A 20,728-nucleotide genomic window follows, 5' to 3' on the forward strand; every position below is an offset into this window, starting at 1 on the left:
CTCACATATGCTAAGCATTCTCTCTACACTGAGCTATAGCCTCAGCCCCTAGCTATTTTTTAAAAATATGCTGTTAAGTACAAAGACAAGTTGAAATGTAATCTCATTTTTATTCAAAAATAGTATTCGTGTTTGTGTAGCAACAATTATTTAGAAGAGGAATTTGCATCCAACCTTTAATGGTGATTGTCTCTGGGAGACAGGGTGCCACTAAGAGGGATTTTTGATTATTTTGCGCATATATATATATATATATATATATATATATATATATATATAATATGTGTGTGTGTGTGTGTTTGCTATTGGGGATTGAACCCGGGGCCTTTTACCACTCAGCTACATCCCTAGCCCTATTTATTTTTTTATTTTGAAACAAGATCTTGCTAAATTGCTTAGGGCCTTGCTAAGTTGCTGAGGCTGGTCTTGAACTTGCAATCCTTCGGCCTCAAGATCCAGGCGTGCTCCACTGAGCCTGGCACCCTTCCTAGCTCTTCTCCACAGATTCCTCAGGGCTCTTAGCAGATCTCTGGGTGCATCTGACATTCTCTGATGTTGTTCTTTATGAGTCAGCCCCCACCTGAAGGCGAGGGGATGTATCCTGCTGTTCCCTGGACTCTGGTACAGAGGTCACTTGGTAAGAAGTTTGACCACCTGTGGACGGATGTAGCCCTCCACCGTCCACTCTTCTAGCTCATCCCGAGCAGGCTCTGTTGCCAGTGGTGACTTCAGAGGGAGACAACAGCCCAGTTTTCCAAACCTCGTTCTTCTGGCACCCGACATATCTAATGTGCTTTTTAAAAAATTCCTGTTGACATGGTAACTTGCGTTGTTTAGCTAAAATGGCCACCTGGCCTTCCTCCAAGGAGCACCACCCATCAGGTACTGGGTGTGTACTAAGAAAGGTCAGGGACTGTCTTTGTCAAGGCCCAGGTTCCCCTGGGGACGTGGCAGAATATCAATGGATTGGGCAGCTAACTGGAGGATGTTCATCATAACGTGGGAAAGTCCTCCTGCTCTGGAATTACATTTAAAAAGCACAGTATGGAGTAGGATTATAGCTCCCTAACATACACACACACACACACATACATGCCTGGGAGGAAGCTCATAACTCACCAACAGGATTGCCTCTGGAGAGGACCTTCCACTTCTGTCTTTTCCACATTTTTCTAAAATAAGCCAATGTAGCATATATGTGTTGTTTTTTTTTTTAGAGAGAGAATTTTTTTAATATTTATTTTTTAGTTTTCAACGGACACAACATCTTTGTTGGTATGTGGTGCTGAGGATCGAATCCGGGCTGCACGCATGCCAGGTGAGCGCGCTACCGCTTGAGCCACATCCCCAGCCCAACATATATATGTTTTTAATTTTCCAATCAAGTGAGAAATTCTCTTTTAAAATGTTTTGCTCTTCTGAGAACATCTTGGGGAGGTCATTCCACATCAACACAAGTAGAGCACTCCTTTTTAAAACAATTTTTGTGCACTCATACGGTGCGATGCTACATCGCGTACAACCAGAGAAATGAAAAGTTGTGCTGCAGTTGTGGACAGTGACTCAAAATGCATTCTGCTCCCATGCATACCTAACTAAAATAAACAAATTTAAAAATATCTTAGTGCACTGCATTTATATTTCATCAAATGATATGCATGGATTTATTCATTCATCTCTCCTTGAGGGGCTTTTCTTGGTGTAAGTGCTGGTTGTAGAACCCAGGGCCTGGCACCTTCTAGGTAAGTTTCTGTACCCCTGAGCTGCACCTCATGGTGCTTGAGGAATATTTTAATTGTATTTTTTAACCTTGTTATGAATAACGTAGTAACAAATATCCTATGTGTTATAAAGGCAAGCTTTAAAAATGCATATATTTTATAATATGTAAGTAATATATGAACAAAATAAAGCAAACTCAGTGTAAGTGGGACTTGTAAAACTAGGCCTCCCACCACTGCGCCCTGGGCTGTGTCCTTCTAGAAGGTTCCTTGCATACACAAGCATGGGGCCTCCTTTTTGGGATTTTCACAGCAACGTTACAAACCTGTTCCACAACCTCCAGGCCTCCTCCCACGTTGGCCCTCAGGACGGAGCCAAATGAACTACAACCAGCTTAACCGCTGCGCTGCATCGTCAGGAGGGTGGGCCTGCTGAACGTGCACAGAGATCCCTAGATGACTGGCACTTTGCCAAAGAGTCGAGCCCAGCCTCTGAGAACTTGAGCCTGGGAAATACATGGTGGAACAGTGTTTGAACCCAGGCAGTCTTGCTACCTAGCTGATGCTCTTCGTAACTGCAGTTTGCTGTCTTGCATGATTGTGGTTATTTTCTTTGCTGTTTTATTGTAGTTTTTTTTTTTTCAATGCCAGGGATTCCTCATATTCATGTTTTTTTTTTGTTTTTAGCGGCTGAATATCATTTCATGGGAAGACAGTGCTTTGTTGTGCCCAGGCAGGGATGCACTTGCCAGAGAACTCCCCAGGAGTACAGTGGCCGGGGCAAAATGTTTGTGGGTTTAGACTCAGCTGGGCACTGCTGGTTGTCTTTCACAGAGATTGCCCTGGCATACGTGCCCCTCCATGCGTGGGCACCTGCTCCCCACGCTCTTGCCAACCGTGATCACACTCATGCTTGGAACCCCTGGAGGGCGGCTCTAACAGCCTGGCCAGAGAACAGGGATCACCCTAGAATGGGACAGAGGATTAGCGTCTGGTGACTCACTGGGAGAGAGGTGTCCCTGCCACAGAGCCCCAGGAGGCCCTGCCCTGGTAGCCTGAGGCCTCAGCTATTCCCAGTGATCACAGAAGTAACCCAGAGGCGGTCAACATGTTCTGTGCTCTGGAAATTCAGAGTTGGGAGGTTAAACCTAGGCATCCTGAGTCCCAGATTAAAAAATTAACCTGGCATAGGTCAAGAATCTACCTTGTCATCTGGTGTCTGGAGAATAGCAGGTTCTGAGGCTCGAGCCTGGCTGGGGGGAATCACCTTCCTAAATGATGTGCATGTGCTAATAGGTGGAAATGTGCTGGGGGTATTTATTAATAAGGGTTCCCCTTTTTATTTTATTTAAAAATTTTTCGAGCAGCCCTGTTGAAATACATTTCACTTACCATACAATTTACCCATCTAAAATGTACAATTCAGTGGCTTTTAGTATATTCATGAAATTATGCACTCATCACCAAACACCAAGAAGAAACCCCTGTGCCCCTTAGTAATTACCATCCTAACATCTGCATTCTGCCCAGCCCTAGGTAACCACAGTCTACTTTCTATCTCTATGGATTTGCCTTTTCTGGACATATGGGATACATAGTCACATAGTAAGTGGTCTTTTGTGTCTGTCTTTTCTCACTTAGCATAATGTTTTCAGAATCTGAGAACAAGGAAATCCAGGGCTTCATTCCTTTTTATTGCTGAATATTATTCCATTGTATGAATACACTGCATTTTAAAAATCCATCCACAATGGACCTTTTTATGCATAATTACGAATGACCCTGCTATCGTATGGACATGTTCTCATTTCTCTGGGTGGATACTGAGGAGTGGAAATGCTAGGTCACAGGCAGACTCTGTGTTCTGACCCTGAGGCTTTTTACAAAAGAGCTTGGCTGGGGCGTGGCCGGTTTGGGTTGGAGTCCTGGATCTGCCAAATTTGGCTACTGTGGGTCTTTTGGCAAGAAACCTCCTTTGCTTTCAGGGAACAATCCTACCTGCCCATCTGCCCTCACAAGTGGCTCTGAGGTGCAGGCACGATGCTGTCAGACAAGGGCTTCCAAGAGGCAAGGACATTGGCTAGGGAATGTTGCTTTGATTATTATTTCCATCTTTCCCTTCCTCTCTAGACTTCAGCTGGTTGCAGGAGATCCTTTGCAGCTACTCTTTGCAACAGAGAGATTTCTGTAGGATTTTTTGTTGTTATTGTTAGTTTCCTTGGTACCATATAAAAATAAACAAATAAAATAAAGTTTAGTTTCTTTCTTTTTTTTTTTTTTTTGGTGTGGTGCTGGGGATTGAACCCAGGACCTGTACATGTGAGGCAAGCCCTCTACCTGCTGAGCTGTCTCCCCAGCCCTGGTTAGTTTCTTTTACAGTTATTTTCTTTATTGATTATAGACATACTCCATGTTCCTTACAGAAAATAATGAAAGGGCAGATATAATTGCTACTTAGGTCTTAGTATCAGGCTTTTCTATATTTCAGTATGCATATAGAACAAATAATTAAACCTGACTTTTAATTACTATCGTAGGATCATGCTAGATATGCTTTTCAGCAAACCCATTTTTCTTTAGCAAACAGTAGATCATCATATCTTCCACATCAGTAAATGTGGATTTTTTTAAAACATTTATTTTTCAGTTGTAGGTTGACACAACACCTTTATTTTTCTTATGTGGTGCTGACGATTGAACCCAGTGCCTCACACATGGCTAGGCAAGCGCTCTACCTTTGAGCTACAGCCCTAGCCCAAATACGGATTTAAAAAAAAAAATTTATTTGCATGTGTGTGTGTGTTACTGGGGATTGAACCCAGGGGCACTCTACCACTCCCCTGAGCTATATCCCCAGCCCTTTTTACTTTTTTTAAATTTAGAGACAGGGTCTTTCTAAATTGTTGAGGCTGACCTCAAACTTGTAATCCTCCTGCCTCAGCATCCCTAATAGCTGGGATTTCAGGTGTCCTCCCTTGTGCTGTCATGTTTTTTTGATGGTTTCATGACAGTCCATTGTATGAACATATTGTAGTTTTTTGAAGAATTGCCTCTTGGGCTGGGGCTACAGGTCAGTACGCTTGCTTAGCATGTGTGAGGCACTGGGTTCCATCCTTGGTACCACATAAAAATGAACAAATAAAATAAAGGCATTCCGTCCATCTACAACTACAAAAAAAAAAAAAAAAAAAAAAAACCACAAAAAACACTTGTGGGGCTAAGATAGGAAGATTGTGAGTTCAAAGCCAGCCTGAGCAACTTGGTGAGACACTTGCAACTCAATGAGACCCTGTCTCTAAATAAAATATTTACAAAAGGGCTGGGGATGTGGTTCAGTGGTTAAGCACCCCTGAGTTCAATTTCCAGTACCAAAATAATAATAATAACTCCACAAATAACTGCCTCTTGTGGGCTACTTGGGCTGTTTCCTTATTTTCTTTTTGTTTCTTGTTCCTGCATGCAGTGCTGGGTTCCCCTGAGAGCTGACAAAACCTCTGGGTCCACATGGCACTGTGTGAGGCAGCCACACAGCACAGTGGGCCTCCTCCCACCCCAGAGCTTGGCCGTGGTTCCTCACTTCTTCCGGCTTCTCTCATTTTCTTGTTAAGTTTGGTGCAAGCTTATTTCTATCCTCCAGGAGGGAAGCAGAGTCAGGCTGACTCAGAACTGTATTTCTTGGAATCTACAGAAGTAACGTTGGGTCAGAACACCCACTTGTGAATGTCCCAGCTGACACTTCAAGGAGGTGTCACTGAGCCACTGGCTGCTGAAGACCCAGAGGCCTTGATTTCTGTGTCAGTGGTGATATGATAGGAACACAAAATGGCAAAGCAACAATACCATCCCACATGCCAAAAAAAACCTGCAAATGTCTCACCTGCTCACCTGGCCTCACTCCCAGCCTCCTCCAGGAAATATCCTGGTGTTAGTTTTAGTATTAAATTTTAATTTTTTATTTTTGTTTCTGTATCTTCAGGCTTTGAAGAACCAAAGCCTTTCTGTTCTACAGCCAGGGTTTTATTTTACTTCAGCCCCTCCTTCTACGTGAGATTAATCAGCCACTCATCAGTGTGGGAATCTTTGGAATGAGAGCATATTCTACTCTTAGGAATCATCTAACTGCTGTGGATGCAGCTCAGTGGTAGAGTACTTGCCTAGCATGTGTGAGGCCCTGGGTTCCAGCCCCAGCAACACACACACACACACACACACACACACCCAATCATCTAATCCAGTGATTTTTGTTGCTTATTTATTTTATACATGCAATCCCTAGAAACATTTCATTGTGAAGGTAAAGCTAAAGTTTCCTTGATTGACCTCTTATTTTCTTCTATGTTCAGAGATAGCCTTTATGTCACTTTGGTGTAAATCTTTTTAGAATTTTTTTAAATGCATTTATGTATATAAATATACATGCACCAAGGGCTGGGGTTGTGGTGGAGCGTTCGCCTAGCAAGTGCAGGGCCCTGGGTTCGATCCCCAGCACCACATAAAAATAAATAAATAAAGGTATTGTGTCCACCTATAACTAAAAAATGAATGTTAAAAAAATAAATATACATGCACCTAGACACACACAATCTTAGAAAATCCTTAGCAAATACCTTCCGGTTTCCTCCACCAGAAAATGGTGAGATACTGTTTGTTATTCTGCATCTTGTCTTTTCCGCCTAAGCCATAGGTCTTAGGAATCATCTATGTTGGCACCTTCTTCTTTGTAGTGGCTGTGTATGAGAGTAGCCATCATGCTATGGGTGAGCAGGTGCTTTGCCCTTGACTATGAGAGCATTGACAGCCCTTGGCTGACTTACCCGGATGCACCTGGGTAGGTGCTAGAGATGGCTGGGCCACAGGTTAGTGCAAGAGAAGGTCCGTAGCCATTGCCAGATGGCTCTCAAAGGTACCAGTACCTCTTCTGCCCCATTCAGCTCAGGTGGGGGTCACCTCTAATGAGCATTGCTACCTCAGGAGCCAGTTTCTCAAAGGAGCAAGGCAGCGTGCCCACCCCAGGTTCAGGGACTACAAAAGGCTTGGCCACCAGAAGTCCAAACCTGCTTCTTCCTGCTCTGTAAACAAGGGTGTAGAGGTTCCACTGTTCTGGTCTATAGTGGTAAAAGCAGACCCAAGGACCCGGATGTTAGTACAAGACTTTTATATTGTGCTTAAAAAAAGAAAGAAAAGAAAAGTCAATTGCATTAAATCCACCCATCGCCAATGGCATGATTTTGTGGGTTTGGGAAACAAGGTGATTTTGACCCTATAAAATACCACACCCTCTAATGGTGAAATACTTTCTTCCTTGACTGGTTTATTGGTTGGTGCCCTGCCATCCAGCCAGGTGATTTCTGGAGATAATCCTCCCTGATGGGACAGCCTCTGTGGCAGTTATCATCTGAGGCCCAGAGAGCTCTGTGTCTCTGGCAGAGATCAGGATATCTGGATAGACAGACTGAGAAGGATGTCCTGCTGACTTCTCAGACTGACATGCAGGGGTCAAAGGCTGGCCTGGCCTTTTTGAGCACCTGGAAGATGAGAGGTGACTGTGGCACTTTTTTATTTTTATATTTTATTTGCAGTGCTGGGATTGAACCCAGGGCTTGCTCATGCTAGACAAGTGCCCTACCACCAAGCCACACCCTCAGCTCTGTGGTACTTTTTTTTAAAGTATAGGGATCGAAATTCAGAAAATGCTTTTAAGATGTAAAAATGTCTGCTGTGGGGTCATTTATAACAGGGAAAAAAAATCAGCAACCAGTTCAAAGTCTAACAAAGGAAAATAGGGGTGTAGTTAAGTCAATAACAATAAACTCGACCGATTATTATTCTACTCTTAAAACAGGCTGCAAACTGATTTGTCAATTTCACAATTACTTGATATAATGTTCATGAAAAATTTAAGTGACTTTTCATGGAGTGTAATTTTTTTTTTTTTTTTGTTACTGGGGAATAAACCCAGGAGCACTCAACTACTGAGCCACATCCTCAGCCCTTTTTTGTATTTTATTTAGAGACAGGGTCTTGCTGAATTGCTTACGGTCTTGCTATGTTGCTCAGGCTGGCTTGTGATCTCCTGCTTCAGCCTCCCAAGCTGTTGGGATTATAGGCATGCTCCACCATGCCTAGTTTCTCACGGAATATAATTTTACAAGAGCTTTTTTGGAAGAGAACTGGACAATTTACATATATATATATATATATATATATATATATATATTTGTTATTGTTGTTGTTTTGTTTTTTTTTAAGTGCTGGGAATTTAACCCAGGGCCTCACACACGCTGCACCACTGAGTTATACCCTGCAACTCCCAGATGTTAAATGTGATCCAGAAATTACATTAAAAAAAAAAAAAGTCCTACTGAGATCTTGCATGAACGTGCAGAAGTTTAGAAACAAGCATGTTCGCTTCAGTGCTGTTTGTACTAGGACATCTTGGAGAGAATCCAAGTACCCATCCACTGGAGGTTAGACAAATACCTTAGGGGACATGTACACAGTTATATATCCTACAGTCCTGGAAAGGTCAACCGGGCAGTCTGTGCACATGACATGGAAAGCCATCCAGGGTCCCACGTGAACTGGGGGAAGTAAGACGCAGAACATGCCAAGTGCAGCCCCGTGGCTCCTAAATACAGGTTTCTGTTGACAAGGCAGAGGAAAAACTTGCAGAGTGGCTGCATCAGCTGTCAGCTAGCTGTGGTTTTCAAAGGCAGGGGGCGTGGTTAGGGAGGACTTCCACTTTCTAGTTCAGAGTTCCATAGTGCTTACAGTTTTTACTCAAAGCAAACCATCCCTTTGGAATCAAGCCAAACAATCAAGGTCACTGATTCCAGTCTTCCTAAAAATGAAGAGTGCATGGTGCAGCCCTGTCTGGGCTGGAGTCCCTGAGAAGCAGAGGCTGGCCAGGGTGGCCGAGGGATCCTAGTGGGGGCCTGGGGAGGCCTGGGATAGCTGCTCCTCACATTCCCTCCCATCTTGGAGCTGCTGTGGCCCACCACGACAAAACAACATCCAGTCCACCATCTAGTCTCCGCCCCATGGCTCAGCCTCTGGCCTAGAAAGGAGTTTTGGTCTTACTGATTCTGGAGAGACCAAAGGAAGAGATTCAGGTTCTTCAGGAAGAGAGAAGAAGAGAGTTGCTACCCACCATGGGTGTTAGAGTTCATTTGGGACAAGGTTTTGTTTGTTTGTTTGTTTGGCATTTTGGGTTTGCTTTTTTGGTGCTACGTATTGAACCCTGGTCCTTACCCATGCTAAGCCCATGCTCTTCCACCAAGCTACACCCCCACCTTCCAGATAAAATGGGCTTTTTGAAACAAGAATGGGATTATACCAAGTCTTAGCCTGTTTTCTGTTGCTATAACAAAATAACTGAGGCCAGATAATTTATAAAGAACAGATTTAGAGGCTGGGGATGTGGCTCAAGCGGTAGCGCGCTCGCCTGGCGTGCGTGCGGCCCCGGGTTCGATCCTCAGCACCACATACAAACAAAGATGTTGTGTCCGCCGAAAACTAAAAAATAAATATTAAAATTCTCTCTCTGTCTCTCTTTAAAAAAAAAAAAAAAAAGAACAGATTTATTTGCCTTACAGTTCTGATGGCTGGCAAGTCCAAGAGCAAGGCACCAGCATCTGGTGAGGGCATTTTGGGCTGCATCATAACGTGGCATGGTGTCTTCTTTTTTTCTGCAGCGCTGGGAATGAACCCAGGGTCTTACTCATGCTAGGTGAGCACTCTGCTACTGAGCTGCACCCCCAGCCTGGTACCTTATTTTCATTCTCAACTTTCTGGCTATAAGTGAAAAGGTGTATAATTAAGAGGTGTCACTCTGTCCACAAGAACGTGAGAATAAATAGGGTCTCTTGGGGACTGTTCCTCCCCAGGGGAAATGGCACGGGGAGAGGAGGCTGGGCCACTCCTGGACTGAGCCTCATGTTTCCTTACCTTCTGCAGGAAGCCTGGAAGCATGCGATCGAGAAAGCCAAGCACATGCCCGACCCCTGGGCCGAGTTCCACCTTGAGGACGTTGCCACCGAACATGCTACTCGCCACAGGTCAGCGGCTTGTCTGGGGAGTTCTGGGATCCAGGGGTCTAGGGAGGTCCTGTCAGGGAGGCCCAAGTACCCTTGGAGTCAAAGAGAAGGGAGTAACTCAGGTCAAACACCCCAAATCTGGAAGCCCAAGTTTCAGTTTTTGGAGCATTTTAGATTACCAACCAGTGAAGTCTGTGCAAATATTCCAGAATCCAAAGAAATCCAAAACCTGGAATGTTTCGGGCCCCATGCATTTTGGATAAAGGGTACTCAACTTTTAATAACTGTGGACAATATTTGAGTGTTTGTGCATGCGGCAGGCACTACGCATTATCTCACTGAGTCCTTCTTAGAGTCCCACAGGGTACGTTTTAGGCAGATGAGGCTGAGCTATGCTGCAGTAACAAATAACCCAAGAGTTTCATGCAACAAAGTGTATTTCTTACATGTTGTGAAGTGGGGTGAAAGTTGAGGCCTCTTCGGAGCAGCTTGGGGATCCAGGTTGCTTCCACCTTGTGGCTCCATCTTCTCAACATGTGACCCCACAACTGCCACCAAAGGGAAGGATAGCATTGAGGAAGCACGGTAGCTTTTCAATGCCTGCCTTGACCCAGGAAGTAGCCTCCGTTTCTATGCATTTCAATAGCGAGATCTAGTGGCTGGGCCCCACCTCTTCCCCTGTCCTGCAGTACTACCTTCTCCCTCATGAAACCCTCCTCATGGGGTGGGTGCAGGGCAGACTAGCAGAGCAGGTACAGGCTTTGCTCCTTTCCTGCAAGAGCACTGTAGTAGCTGGCTGGTGACACACAGCTTCCAGGCTGAGGACACTCAGCCACCAGAAAGGCCCTGGGAATTACCAGCCTGGGAAATTTGGACATGTGCTGGGCCGGCTGTGTCTCCAAGCTCAGGCCAAAATGTTTATTTCCTAATTAAAGTAGCCGACTTCATTTCCCCTGGTTGCCCGGGGTAGGAGGCCATGCCTAGAATCTCCGGAGATTTCTAAACCAGAGGCTTCCTTCTCTGTTCCTGGGTTTTCATGAGTTAGGGTGCAAGCTGGCCCTTTACTGGGACAGATTTCCTGTCCATGTGGGTTGTACCCAGGCTGGTTGACAGCAGGGTTCTTACTTGAACCAACCTGCGTTTGAATCCTGGAATCTCTGGCAGAAACTTTGCCTCTCCCAGCTTCAGTTTTCCCTTCTGGAAAATGGGTGCAATAACTAGTAGTCTCAAGGTGACTGTGAAGGTTGAGTGAAGTGGAGTGAAGTGGATCGTGGGAGCTCAGCGAACTTGGAGCCCTCTGACCTTTATGATATTTAGTGGCTGTGACTCAGTAAAACCCTTACCAAGTCATACGCCTCCCCTGCCCCAGTCCCTGGGTTCCTCTCGTTCGCAGGCGAGGGAGGATTATTTTCAGTACCTTCATCTCTATCTAGTAATAAAGCAGGCATCGCTGTTATTTATTGAGCACTGTATTGCCAGGGGCTGGTTGCAAGCAAGTTTGCCGCTGTGAAAAGCCCTCCTCCTGGGGCCTGGGAGTTCCCTGCCAGGTCTCTGCTTGTTTTTCCTTGCAGAGGTTTCAGGCTCTGAGAAACCTGTTCTCACCAGGGCCGGGAGTGCCCTAGAGTCTGCCTGAGCTGCGGAGTGGGCCAAGAGAGGCATCAAGCAGATCTTGGAACACCTTGGTGCAGGGGAGGTGTTGGATGTTAGCGATCTGCTGAGCTGAGGCGCTTCCCACCAGACAAACCTGTTTGGGGCCTACCCAGGCCCAGGGTCAGATGTGCTCTGGGAAAAAGGATTCCTAGGAGGGAAGAGACAGAATGTTCCAGAACCTTCTCCATCTCTCTCTACCTTGGGCGTGAACCCAGCAGCCTCTTTCCTGGCTAGACTTGGAGCTAGGACCTTCCCCTTCCCCTCCCTGCTCATGAACAGTCTTTCTTGTGAAATAGTCCCATCTTCCTGGGCTGGGCCTGGCTCAGATGTGTGGTGAGGTGGAGAACACTGATGCCTCTCCCCAGGGATGTTCTGTTACATACATAAGGATATTTCTGCATTCAGTCACTCACCAGACGTGCATTTAAATATCCACCACACCAGGCCCCATCAGGGATGACCCACGAGGTCGGCAGGGCCTGTGGGCCAAGGAAGGGAGAGGCCTAGGTCATGGGGGGCCCAGACTTTAGCCAGTTAGAGACAGGATCACGTTTTGATTTTGCCTTCTGAGATGGGCACTGGTCTCTGCAGGTACAACGCTGTCACTGGGGAGTGGCTGGAAGATGACGTTCTGATCAAGATGGCATCTCAGGTGAGCTGGGTCCTGGGCTCCGAGGAGACAAGCCTGAGTGGGGACTTCCTCCAGCCAACCTCAATCCCTGTACTCTCCCCTCCACTCTGGCATCATTTGATTTTTGAACCTTGGGAATTCTTTATGTGATAGTTTGCGTAGTGTGCCTTTAAAAAATAGCTTTATTGAAGTATCATTCATATGCCAACAATTTGCCCATTTAAAGTACATAGGGCTGGGGATATAGTTCAGTCTTGGTAGAGTGCTTGCCTCGCATGTGCAAGGCCCTGAGTTCAATCCCCAGCACCACAAAAAATAAAAAATTAAAAAAAAAAAAAAACCTATCTATCTATCTATCTATCTATCAGTGCCGGGTGTGGCGGCACATGCCTGTGATCCCAGTGGCTCGAGAGCCTGAGGCAGGAGTATTGGGAGTTCAAAGCCAGCCTCAGCAACTTAGCGAGGCCCTAGACAACTCAGTGAGACCCTGTGTCTAAATAACATACAAAAAATGGCTGGGGTTGTGGCTCAGTGGTAAAGTGCCCCTGGGTTCAATCCCCTGTAACACACACACACACACACACACACACACAAAGGAGTTTAAAGTATAAAGTTCAATTGTTCTTAGTGTATTTACAGGGTTATGCAACTCTTACCATTATTAATTCCAGAACATTTTCACCTTCCCTAAACGAAATCCTGTGCCTACCATTGTCACTCCTCATTCCCTCAACTCCTCCCACCCCGGCAACCACGAATCTAACTTCTGTCCCTGTAGATTGGTCCATACTAGACATTTCATATCCTAAGAGACCCTATATCATAAATGACTGTTCTTGCCTAATTAGAACAAATTTAAAAAAGAAAAAGAAAAGACTGTTCTTGGGACTGGGGCTGGGACTCAGTGGTAGAGCACTAGCCTGGCATGTGTGGGTCACTGGGTTTGATTCTCAGCACCACCTATAAATAAATTAATTAAATAAAGGTTCATCGACAACTAAATATATTTTTTTTAAAAAGACTGTTCTCAGCACTTTTGCTGAAAATCAGTTAACTGTAAATATATTTATCAGTTCTTAAAAATTGGAGGTCACTACTTATAACTGAGCTATTGAATAAATTCAGAGGGTTGTAACCAGCCTTTTAAAAAGTAGAAAATAGTCCTTCCTGCTTGGTGAGGGTAAGGATCATCTCGGGAAGCTTTTTTTAGTGTAACATGCACAGCTTGGCTGGGGTATAGTTCAGTGGTAGAATATGTGCTCAGCATGCATGAGGCTCTGGGTTGAGTCCCCAGCACCAGAAAGAAAGCTTATAGCTTGATAAATTTTCACAAAGTGAGTGCACAGATCAAGAAATAGAATATAACCAGTGCTTCCAAAAGCCCATCTCATGCTGTTCCCTCCCCGCAAGTATAAGCACTACTCTGATTTCTATCACTCTAAATTAGTCATATATATATATATATATAAAATAACAATAATAATAAATTTTTTTCAGGGCTGGGAATGGAACCCAGTGTTTTGCACATGCTAGGCAAGCACCCTAACACTGAGCTACATCTCCAGCCCCATTTTTCCAGTTTTTACCAATGAAGCCACACTAACTGGGTTCTTTTGAGTATGGCTTCTTTTACTTAACACTTTGCATTTATTCTCCTTGCTGTATAATATTTCATCAAATGAACAGACCTAGTTGATTTCTTTAGTATATTAGTATATTGTTGATGACATTCATCTTGTTTCCCCTTTTTTTGGAAATAGTATATTAATTAGTTTTCTGTCACTGTAACAAAATACCTGAGATAATCAACTTAAAAGAGAAAAGATTTACTTTGGCTCATGGTTTCAGAATTTTCATTTCATGGTCGCTTGGTCCTATTTCTTTGGGCCTGTGGCAGCACAGTGCCTCATGGCTGGAGCATGTGGTGGTGGAGGCTTGTTCACTTCATGATGGCCGGAAGTAAAGAGAGAAAAAAGAGGGGCTGGGGTCCAACTATCCACTTCAAGAGTATCCCTCCAGCGACCTAATTTCCACTCCTAGGCTCTACTTTGTAAAGGTCTTACCACCTCCCAATAGTGTACTCCTCCCTGTCTCTTAGCAACTCCAGGCTGGAAGGCCTATCAGGCTTTGGTGCTGGGGTACAGCAGTGAGGGCTTAAGGATATTCGGATTGAGATGAGGTTCAGGGCATCTGCTGGGTAGGGGGTGTCTCAGGGGACCATCTCCTGCCTCAAGCTTGCTTCTGAGTGGGACATGGGGACTGATAACTCTCTGTGTGTTCTTTCAGCCATTCGGCCGTGGAGCAATGAGGGAGTGCTTCAGGACGTAAGTGACTCAGCCTGGCGTGTGGGGTTCTGCCCAGACTTGGCCAGGCTCCTTAGACCTAGGAAATTGGGACATTTTCAGCTAATGACTGGAGACAGTGACTTCTGCGTTTTTAAAGCCCACGATCTGCCAGGTGTAGTGGTGCCTGCCTATAATCCCAGTGACTCAGGAGGCTGAGGCAGGAGGATTGCTAGTTTGAGACCAGCCTCAGCAACTTAGGAAGATCCTAAGAAACTTAGCAAGACCCTAAGCAACTTAGCAAGACCCTGTCTCAAAATAAAAAAATTAAAAGGGACAGGGGGTGTAGCTCAGTGGTTAAATGCCTCTGAGTTCAATCTCCAATACCAAAAAAAAAAAGCCTAAGTTCCTCTCCATCTGGTGTGTATTGGACCACACCTTGGACCTGGCTGTGGGGATTGGGCTCCAGGAGAACAGGGTCAAGGAAAGGGGATAGGAGAACTTCAACAGTGACCCTACCCCTCTTCCTAGCTCTTTGAAGTGTGCAGTGGAGTGGGGATGCCCCTCCCACCTCTGCATTTCTGTCTCCAGTTATCCATGTCATGTCAGGTAGGTCCCCAGTGAACCCCAAGGTGCCCAGACAGGCCTCCTCTCTTTCCCCAGGAAGAAGCTCTCCAACTTCTTGCACGCCCAGCAGTGGAAGGGAGCCTCCAACTACGTGGCCAAGCGCTACATCGAGCCCGTGGACAGGGACGTGTACTTTGAAGACGTTCGCCTACAGATGGAGGCCAAGCTCTGGGGGGAGGAGTATAATCGGCACAAGCCCCCCAAGCAGGTATGACCCCCTCCTTGCCTCCTTCCCACTCAAGAGCCGAGGGGACAGCATCTGGGGATGGAGGATGGTGGCACTAATAGGGGCCTTTCTTCACCTTCTAATAACAACCCCTATTTGCGGAGCACAGTGAACCACGTACCTGATATGCAGAGAGTCATCTGTTCCTCAAAACCGAGCTCTGAGGTTGTAATGTTTTTAATCCCCATTTCCAGATGGGATCGGTTAAATATTTTTGGTTGCAAATGATGAAAACTCACTTGACTGGCTTAATTCAAAAAGGGAATTCATTGTTTCATGCACCAGGAAAAAAAAAATAGTGTCAACTATAGGCGTGGCTGGATCCTGGACCAAAGTGAGGTTATCAGGACTCTTCCCCCATCTCTGGCTGGGTGTTCCCTGTGCTGACAACACTCTCAGGCAGCCTCCAGGGTCACTTTCTGTCTTCTCATCAGTCCTGTTAGAATGGCGATACTTACTTTTCCTTAACTTCCAGTGAAAGTCTCAGACTTGGATTTTATTGGTTCTGATGAGGTCAGATGCCTATGCCTGAGCCAATCACAATGACCAAGAGAAAAAAATATGCAGATTAGGCCTATTTAAGCCAATCACAATGACCAAGAGAAAAGAATATGCAGATTAGGCCTATTTGAGCCTTGGAACCAGGAAGGTAGGGCATTCCACCCAGGCCACCTGGACAGAGGCTGGAGATGCAGTGGCTTCCAAGAAAAAGCAGGAGGAGTGGGGAATGGACACAGCATTGGCTCCCTGAGGAACTCAGAGCTCAGTGGGGTTAACTGACTTGCCCAGCTAGGTGGGGATGGAGCCACGGCTCAAATCCAGGCCTTCCCACTCTCTGCCAGGGTTGGCCCCTTCACTTGAGACCATTGGGCACTATTGCCTATGGGCACTTAAGGAATCATTGGTTCATGCTCAGCCTTCACTGCTTGAGCACTACTCCTCCGTGTCTCAGAGAATCACACTTCCAGGCAACCAGCAGAATTTATTGAGCACCTGCTGTCTGCAAAGCCCTTGATTAAGTATACTTGGAGTGGACATAAGAAGTTCCCATTCTCAGTGGCTGTGATCTCCTTAGAATTTGGCTACACGCTGGTCTTGATCTGTCCAATTCTTGCATGGCTAGCTCCGTCTCATAGTTCAGGTCTCGGTTCATGTCTTACCTACTCGCCAAGGCCATCTGTGACCACCCTAAATGAAGTCACCCTCTCACCCCCACCACCTCTGCCATGTTATTCTGGTTTATTGTATTTTCTTTTCTTCTGAGCAGTTAGTGCTTTCTGGAAGAGTCTTGTGCATGTAGTTAATATTTTAGTTGCTTTCCTCTGAAGGCAGGAATTTGGGTATCTAGTAAATAGTGATGTGATTGAATTCAGAGAGCGAGATAAGTGTGGTTGTTTGAGCAGGTACTGGCTGTCCACACAACCTGTCCCACTGCCCCTTGCCCAGGGAGCCCCCTGGCCAAGCAAGTGGCCCTACCACAAGCATCCATGTAGAGATAGAGCCATCATGGGAGGTGGGAGCCCTCTGAGAACTGAACTTCCCCTTCTTGCCTCAGCTCTCAGCTTTGGCTTCTGTGACTTCTAAAGCTATTGTCCGCCTATCTGGTGACTCAGCCTCTCTGAACAGTCATTTTCTTGGAAAACCCAGACCTGGTTCCTCCCATGTTGTGGGTGGCACTGAGAGTGGAGGATGCTATGGGTGAGTCTTTATGTAGAAAGATGAAATATATAAGCCACAGGTCTTCCCTACCCACTTTTTAAACTCTATGTGTCATTTATACATTTTCTCCTACATGAAACATTAAACGTATACTTTACGAAATTTCAACACAAACAACAAAATTTCTCATAATTTCCCATTGCAGGGAGAGAACCTCTACAGGTTGGCATAGATGACTAAACTCACGTCCGCTGATGATAATGATGTTGCAAATATTGACTGACTCCTTTGTGTATCAACAATTTAATCTTTGTATTAAGTCTGAGATTCCCCTCTTCACTGGGAGGAAATTGAGGCACAGGTGAAATAATGCACTACTTACTATTCATAGTATTAGTGGAAGGCACAGGCTAAGTTGCTGGCAAACATTCCTGCAAACATGTTTATGTAAAATGGGTTTCTCTCTTGCTCATGCTTTGGGGTGGCTTAAAGTGGGCAGGTGCCTCAATCCTTAAAGTCATCGGGAGGCCTGGTTTCTTCTGTCTTGTGACTCTGCCCTCCCTGGGGTTGCTGTGGGCTACAGGGTTGATTCTGGCTCACCAGCAGAGCCCACCTTGCAGGGCAGGCTGCAGCTATGGCATTGCACCTGCTCCTTTCCCATTGGCTGGGGGTGGTCACATGACTGCCCTAGCTGCAAGGGAGGCGGAGCAATGCCATCCCTTCGTGATGCATCTTGGGGATAATTAGTAGTTCTGCCACAGTCATCTGGGGAGTGGTGGAGCCAGAGTCAGAGCCCTCCAGGCCCTGCCCTTCCACCTGACCCCACTCCCTGACCTCCTCCCAGGTGGACATCATGCAGATGTGCATCATCGAGCTGAAGGAGAGACCCGGCCAGCCACTCTTCCACCTGGAGCACTACATTGAGGGCAAGTACATCAAGTACAACTCCAACTCAGGCTTTGTACGCGATGACAACATCCGCCTGACTCCACAGGTAAGGCCCCGGCTTGCTCTGCATATACTTACACTCTCCACCCACCCTAGCCCTTTGGAGTGAAGCCTGGCCAGGGTCAGCCCTAGAAAGGAGGATCCTTGTGGGAATGAGGTCTCACATCCCCAGAGGCCCCCCAGGCTCCTTGAAGTGTTCCAAAGGAGATTCTGTTACCAAACACCTGTCATCCCATGCCAGCTTCTACCAGCAGACCTAAGTTGGCCACAGGATTGCATCACCAAGGTCCTTGCAGAACTGAACAAGCCTCCTTCCTCTATCTTGTCCTCTATACAATTGTGCTTTGCAGAGAAAGTACCCCAGCTCAGGCAGAGCTGGGATGTTATACGCCCCAGCCACCACAGTGACTGGCCAGCGTCTGCAGAGTTCACAGCCCGGGCTCTTAAAACCACCTTTTTCTAACTGTTTCTCACAGGCCTTCAGCCACTTCACGTTTGAGCGTTCTGGCCATCAGCTGATCGTGGTGGACATCCAGGGTGTGGGTGACCTCTACACCGACCCGCAGATCCACACGGAGATGGGCACGGACTTTGGAGATGGCAACCTAGGTCAGTGGGGAAGCCAGAGCGTCCTTCCTCCGAGCATCTGCAAGTTCTTAACTCACCCAAGGAGACAGACAGAGACAGCCAATGGGCCTTCCCAAGTGTATCGAGATGGGAGCCTGGGATATCTGACCCTCACTTCCAGCTCAGCATGTTTCCACCCACCCTGGCCATGTGTCTGTTACTCACTCTGCCTTTCCCCTATTCAGATGCAAAGTGACACTTCAGATGCCCCTGTTCTGTCCACAGGTGTCCGAGGGATGGCTCTCTTCTTCTACTCTCATGCCTGCAACCGAATATGCCAGAGCATGGGCCTCACTCCTTTTGACCTCTCACCCCGGGAGCAGGATGCATTGAATCAGAATACCAAGATGCTGGTGGGTGCCCAGGGTGAACCTGGCCCGTCTGCCAGGCAGCAAGCCCTGCTTTTCTATACTGGCAGCTGGGCCTGGAGTGCTGAATTCAAGAATATCAGGGCTGATAAGATCCATCCCATCTGTTCCTCAATGCATCCCCTTCAACTTGGTGCACAGAGCCCTTTGGAGGGTCCCCATGATAGAGTAGCTGTTATCTGCTTGAGTTGGGCCCATTTGTGACCAGAGTGAGGAAGACCAGCAGGTAGGAAAGGAGAGACGGTGTGTGGTGTGTGCTTGTGTGGTATATTGACAAATGAGAGATTAGACTCACACCTGGCTCTCTGGGCATCTTATTGTGTGCAAGATGAGATTACACCACCACACCCCTGCTTACACAGACCAGATGCAGAATATTGGCAAAGACCAGCTTGGGATCCTGGACATATATTGGAATATATTGTCCAGCTCAGGGCTGCAAAGTATGGCTATCACTTTAGAAGATGCTGGCTGGCAGGCCCTTTGAGATCTGTACCATGTGCCCCTTCTTGGATACCTGAGGGTTAATCCTGCACTGATTTTTTTTGCATGCAAAAGAGCAATAGCTAAAAGGGGTTCAGGGATAGAGGGAAACAACAGAAAGAACAAAAAGAGCCCCTCATTCCCCAGAGAGTGACTACATGACATAAGTATCCCTGTTACCATCCCCAGCAATCAGCCAAGACCACCTTAAGGGGGACAGAGGAAAAGTGCGGGAGCCCCCGAGTGAGGACCCTCTCTGGCAGCCGGCCCCCCCTGCTCCTTCGCCTTTCAGAGAACTCTGGAGACGAGAACATGAGTGATGTGACCTTCGACTCTCTCCCATCTTCCCCTTCGTCAGCCACACCACACAGCCAGAAACTGGACCCCCTCCGTGAGTGATGATTTGGTGTTCGGTCATTGTGATTGGAGGGTAGAGCAGAGATGAACTGGTTTTCACTCCTGCTGGTAAATCAGACGTGCTAATCAAAAAGGTTCATGGCCCAGAAGGTTTCATGGGTGAGTTCTTTGAATGAACTTTCAAGAAATAGGTCAACCAAATTCTATAGAAACAGCCCCTATGGTAGAAAAAATTTGGCAACATTTTTCAGTGTGTTTTATGAAACTAGTAAAACCCTTATACCAAAATATGACAAAACACCAAAAAAAAAAAAAAAAAAAATCCCCAAACCCAGAAGATTTTATTATATCCCAACCTCAAAATTACATCAAAATTCTGAATGAAGTATTAACAAATAAAAATGAATAGTGTTATAAAAAGAATAGTCCGTCATAGTTGAATGTGAGAATTGTACAACTATTAGGGCATCTATTAACATCACATTAATAGGTCAGAGGAGAAAAGTGGAATCGTTATTTAAGTGGGTCTTGCAATGTTATTGTCCCTGCTGACCTGGAACTTGTGATCCTCCCACCTCAGCCAAGTAGCTTGGACCAGAATCATGTGTCACCACACCCAGCCAGAGAGTAAATATTTTAAGCTTTACAGGCCACGTGGTCTTTGCGTTTGCAGCATGAAAACAGCCATAGACTGTGAACGAATGAGTCTGTGTTCAATAAATTTACAGTTTATTTACAGTCACTGAAGCTTAAATTTCATGTGATTTTCACATGTCATAAAATATTCTTCTTTTGATATTTTATATTTGTCCAAACCTGGAACACCTGAGCTCAAGTGATCCTTCTGCCTCAGCCTCCTGAGGAGCTGGGACTCTTAGAGCTGGGACTATGGGCATGTGTCACCATACTCAGCTGTTCTTTTGATTTTTTTTCCCCCCAACTATTTGAAAATGTAAAAGCCATTTTTACAACTTTTTTTGGTGTGTGCTGGGGATGGAACCCAGGGCCTCATGCCTGCTAGTCACACACTCTACCACCGATCTATGCCCCCAGCCCTCAAATTTAATCAAAATGGGCAGCCAGACAGATTTGGCTCAAGAGAGCTTAGGTCAG

General features: G+C 46.0%; 1 protein-coding gene across 4 annotated transcripts in view; it reads left to right on the forward strand.

The window, feature by feature from the left end:
* Eef2k (eukaryotic elongation factor 2 kinase) overlaps positions 1–20,728 on the forward strand; it is a 59,077-nt gene that overhangs the window by 14,242 nt on the left and 24,107 nt on the right. For all 4 annotated transcript variants that reach the window (XR_006853944.2, XR_006853945.2, XM_046454515.2 and 1 more), the window contains exons 3-10: positions 9,678–9,778; positions 11,999–12,059; positions 14,325–14,362; positions 14,984–15,155; positions 17,677–17,826; positions 18,257–18,389; positions 18,633–18,760; positions 19,448–19,649. Coding sequence is in view for 2 of the 4 variants with exons in the window: in XM_046454515.2 (XP_046310471.1) it covers positions 9,678–9,778; positions 11,999–12,059; positions 14,325–14,362; positions 14,984–15,155; positions 17,677–17,826; positions 18,257–18,389; positions 18,633–18,760; positions 19,448–19,649 (985 nt within the window). In the remaining 2 variants the exon portion in view is untranslated. The remainder of the gene's footprint in view (positions 1–9,677; positions 9,779–11,998; positions 12,060–14,324; positions 14,363–14,983; positions 15,156–17,676; positions 17,827–18,256; positions 18,390–18,632; positions 18,761–19,447; positions 19,650–20,728) is intronic.

The sequence above is a fragment of the Marmota monax genome, unplaced genomic scaffold, assembly GCF_021218885.2.
Source record: "Marmota monax isolate L192 unplaced genomic scaffold, Marmota_monax_Labrador192_F-V1.1 WCK01_AAM20220418_F8-fsc00086, whole genome shotgun sequence".
In the NCBI taxonomy this organism is placed as follows: domain Eukaryota; kingdom Metazoa; phylum Chordata; class Mammalia; order Rodentia; family Sciuridae; genus Marmota; species Marmota monax.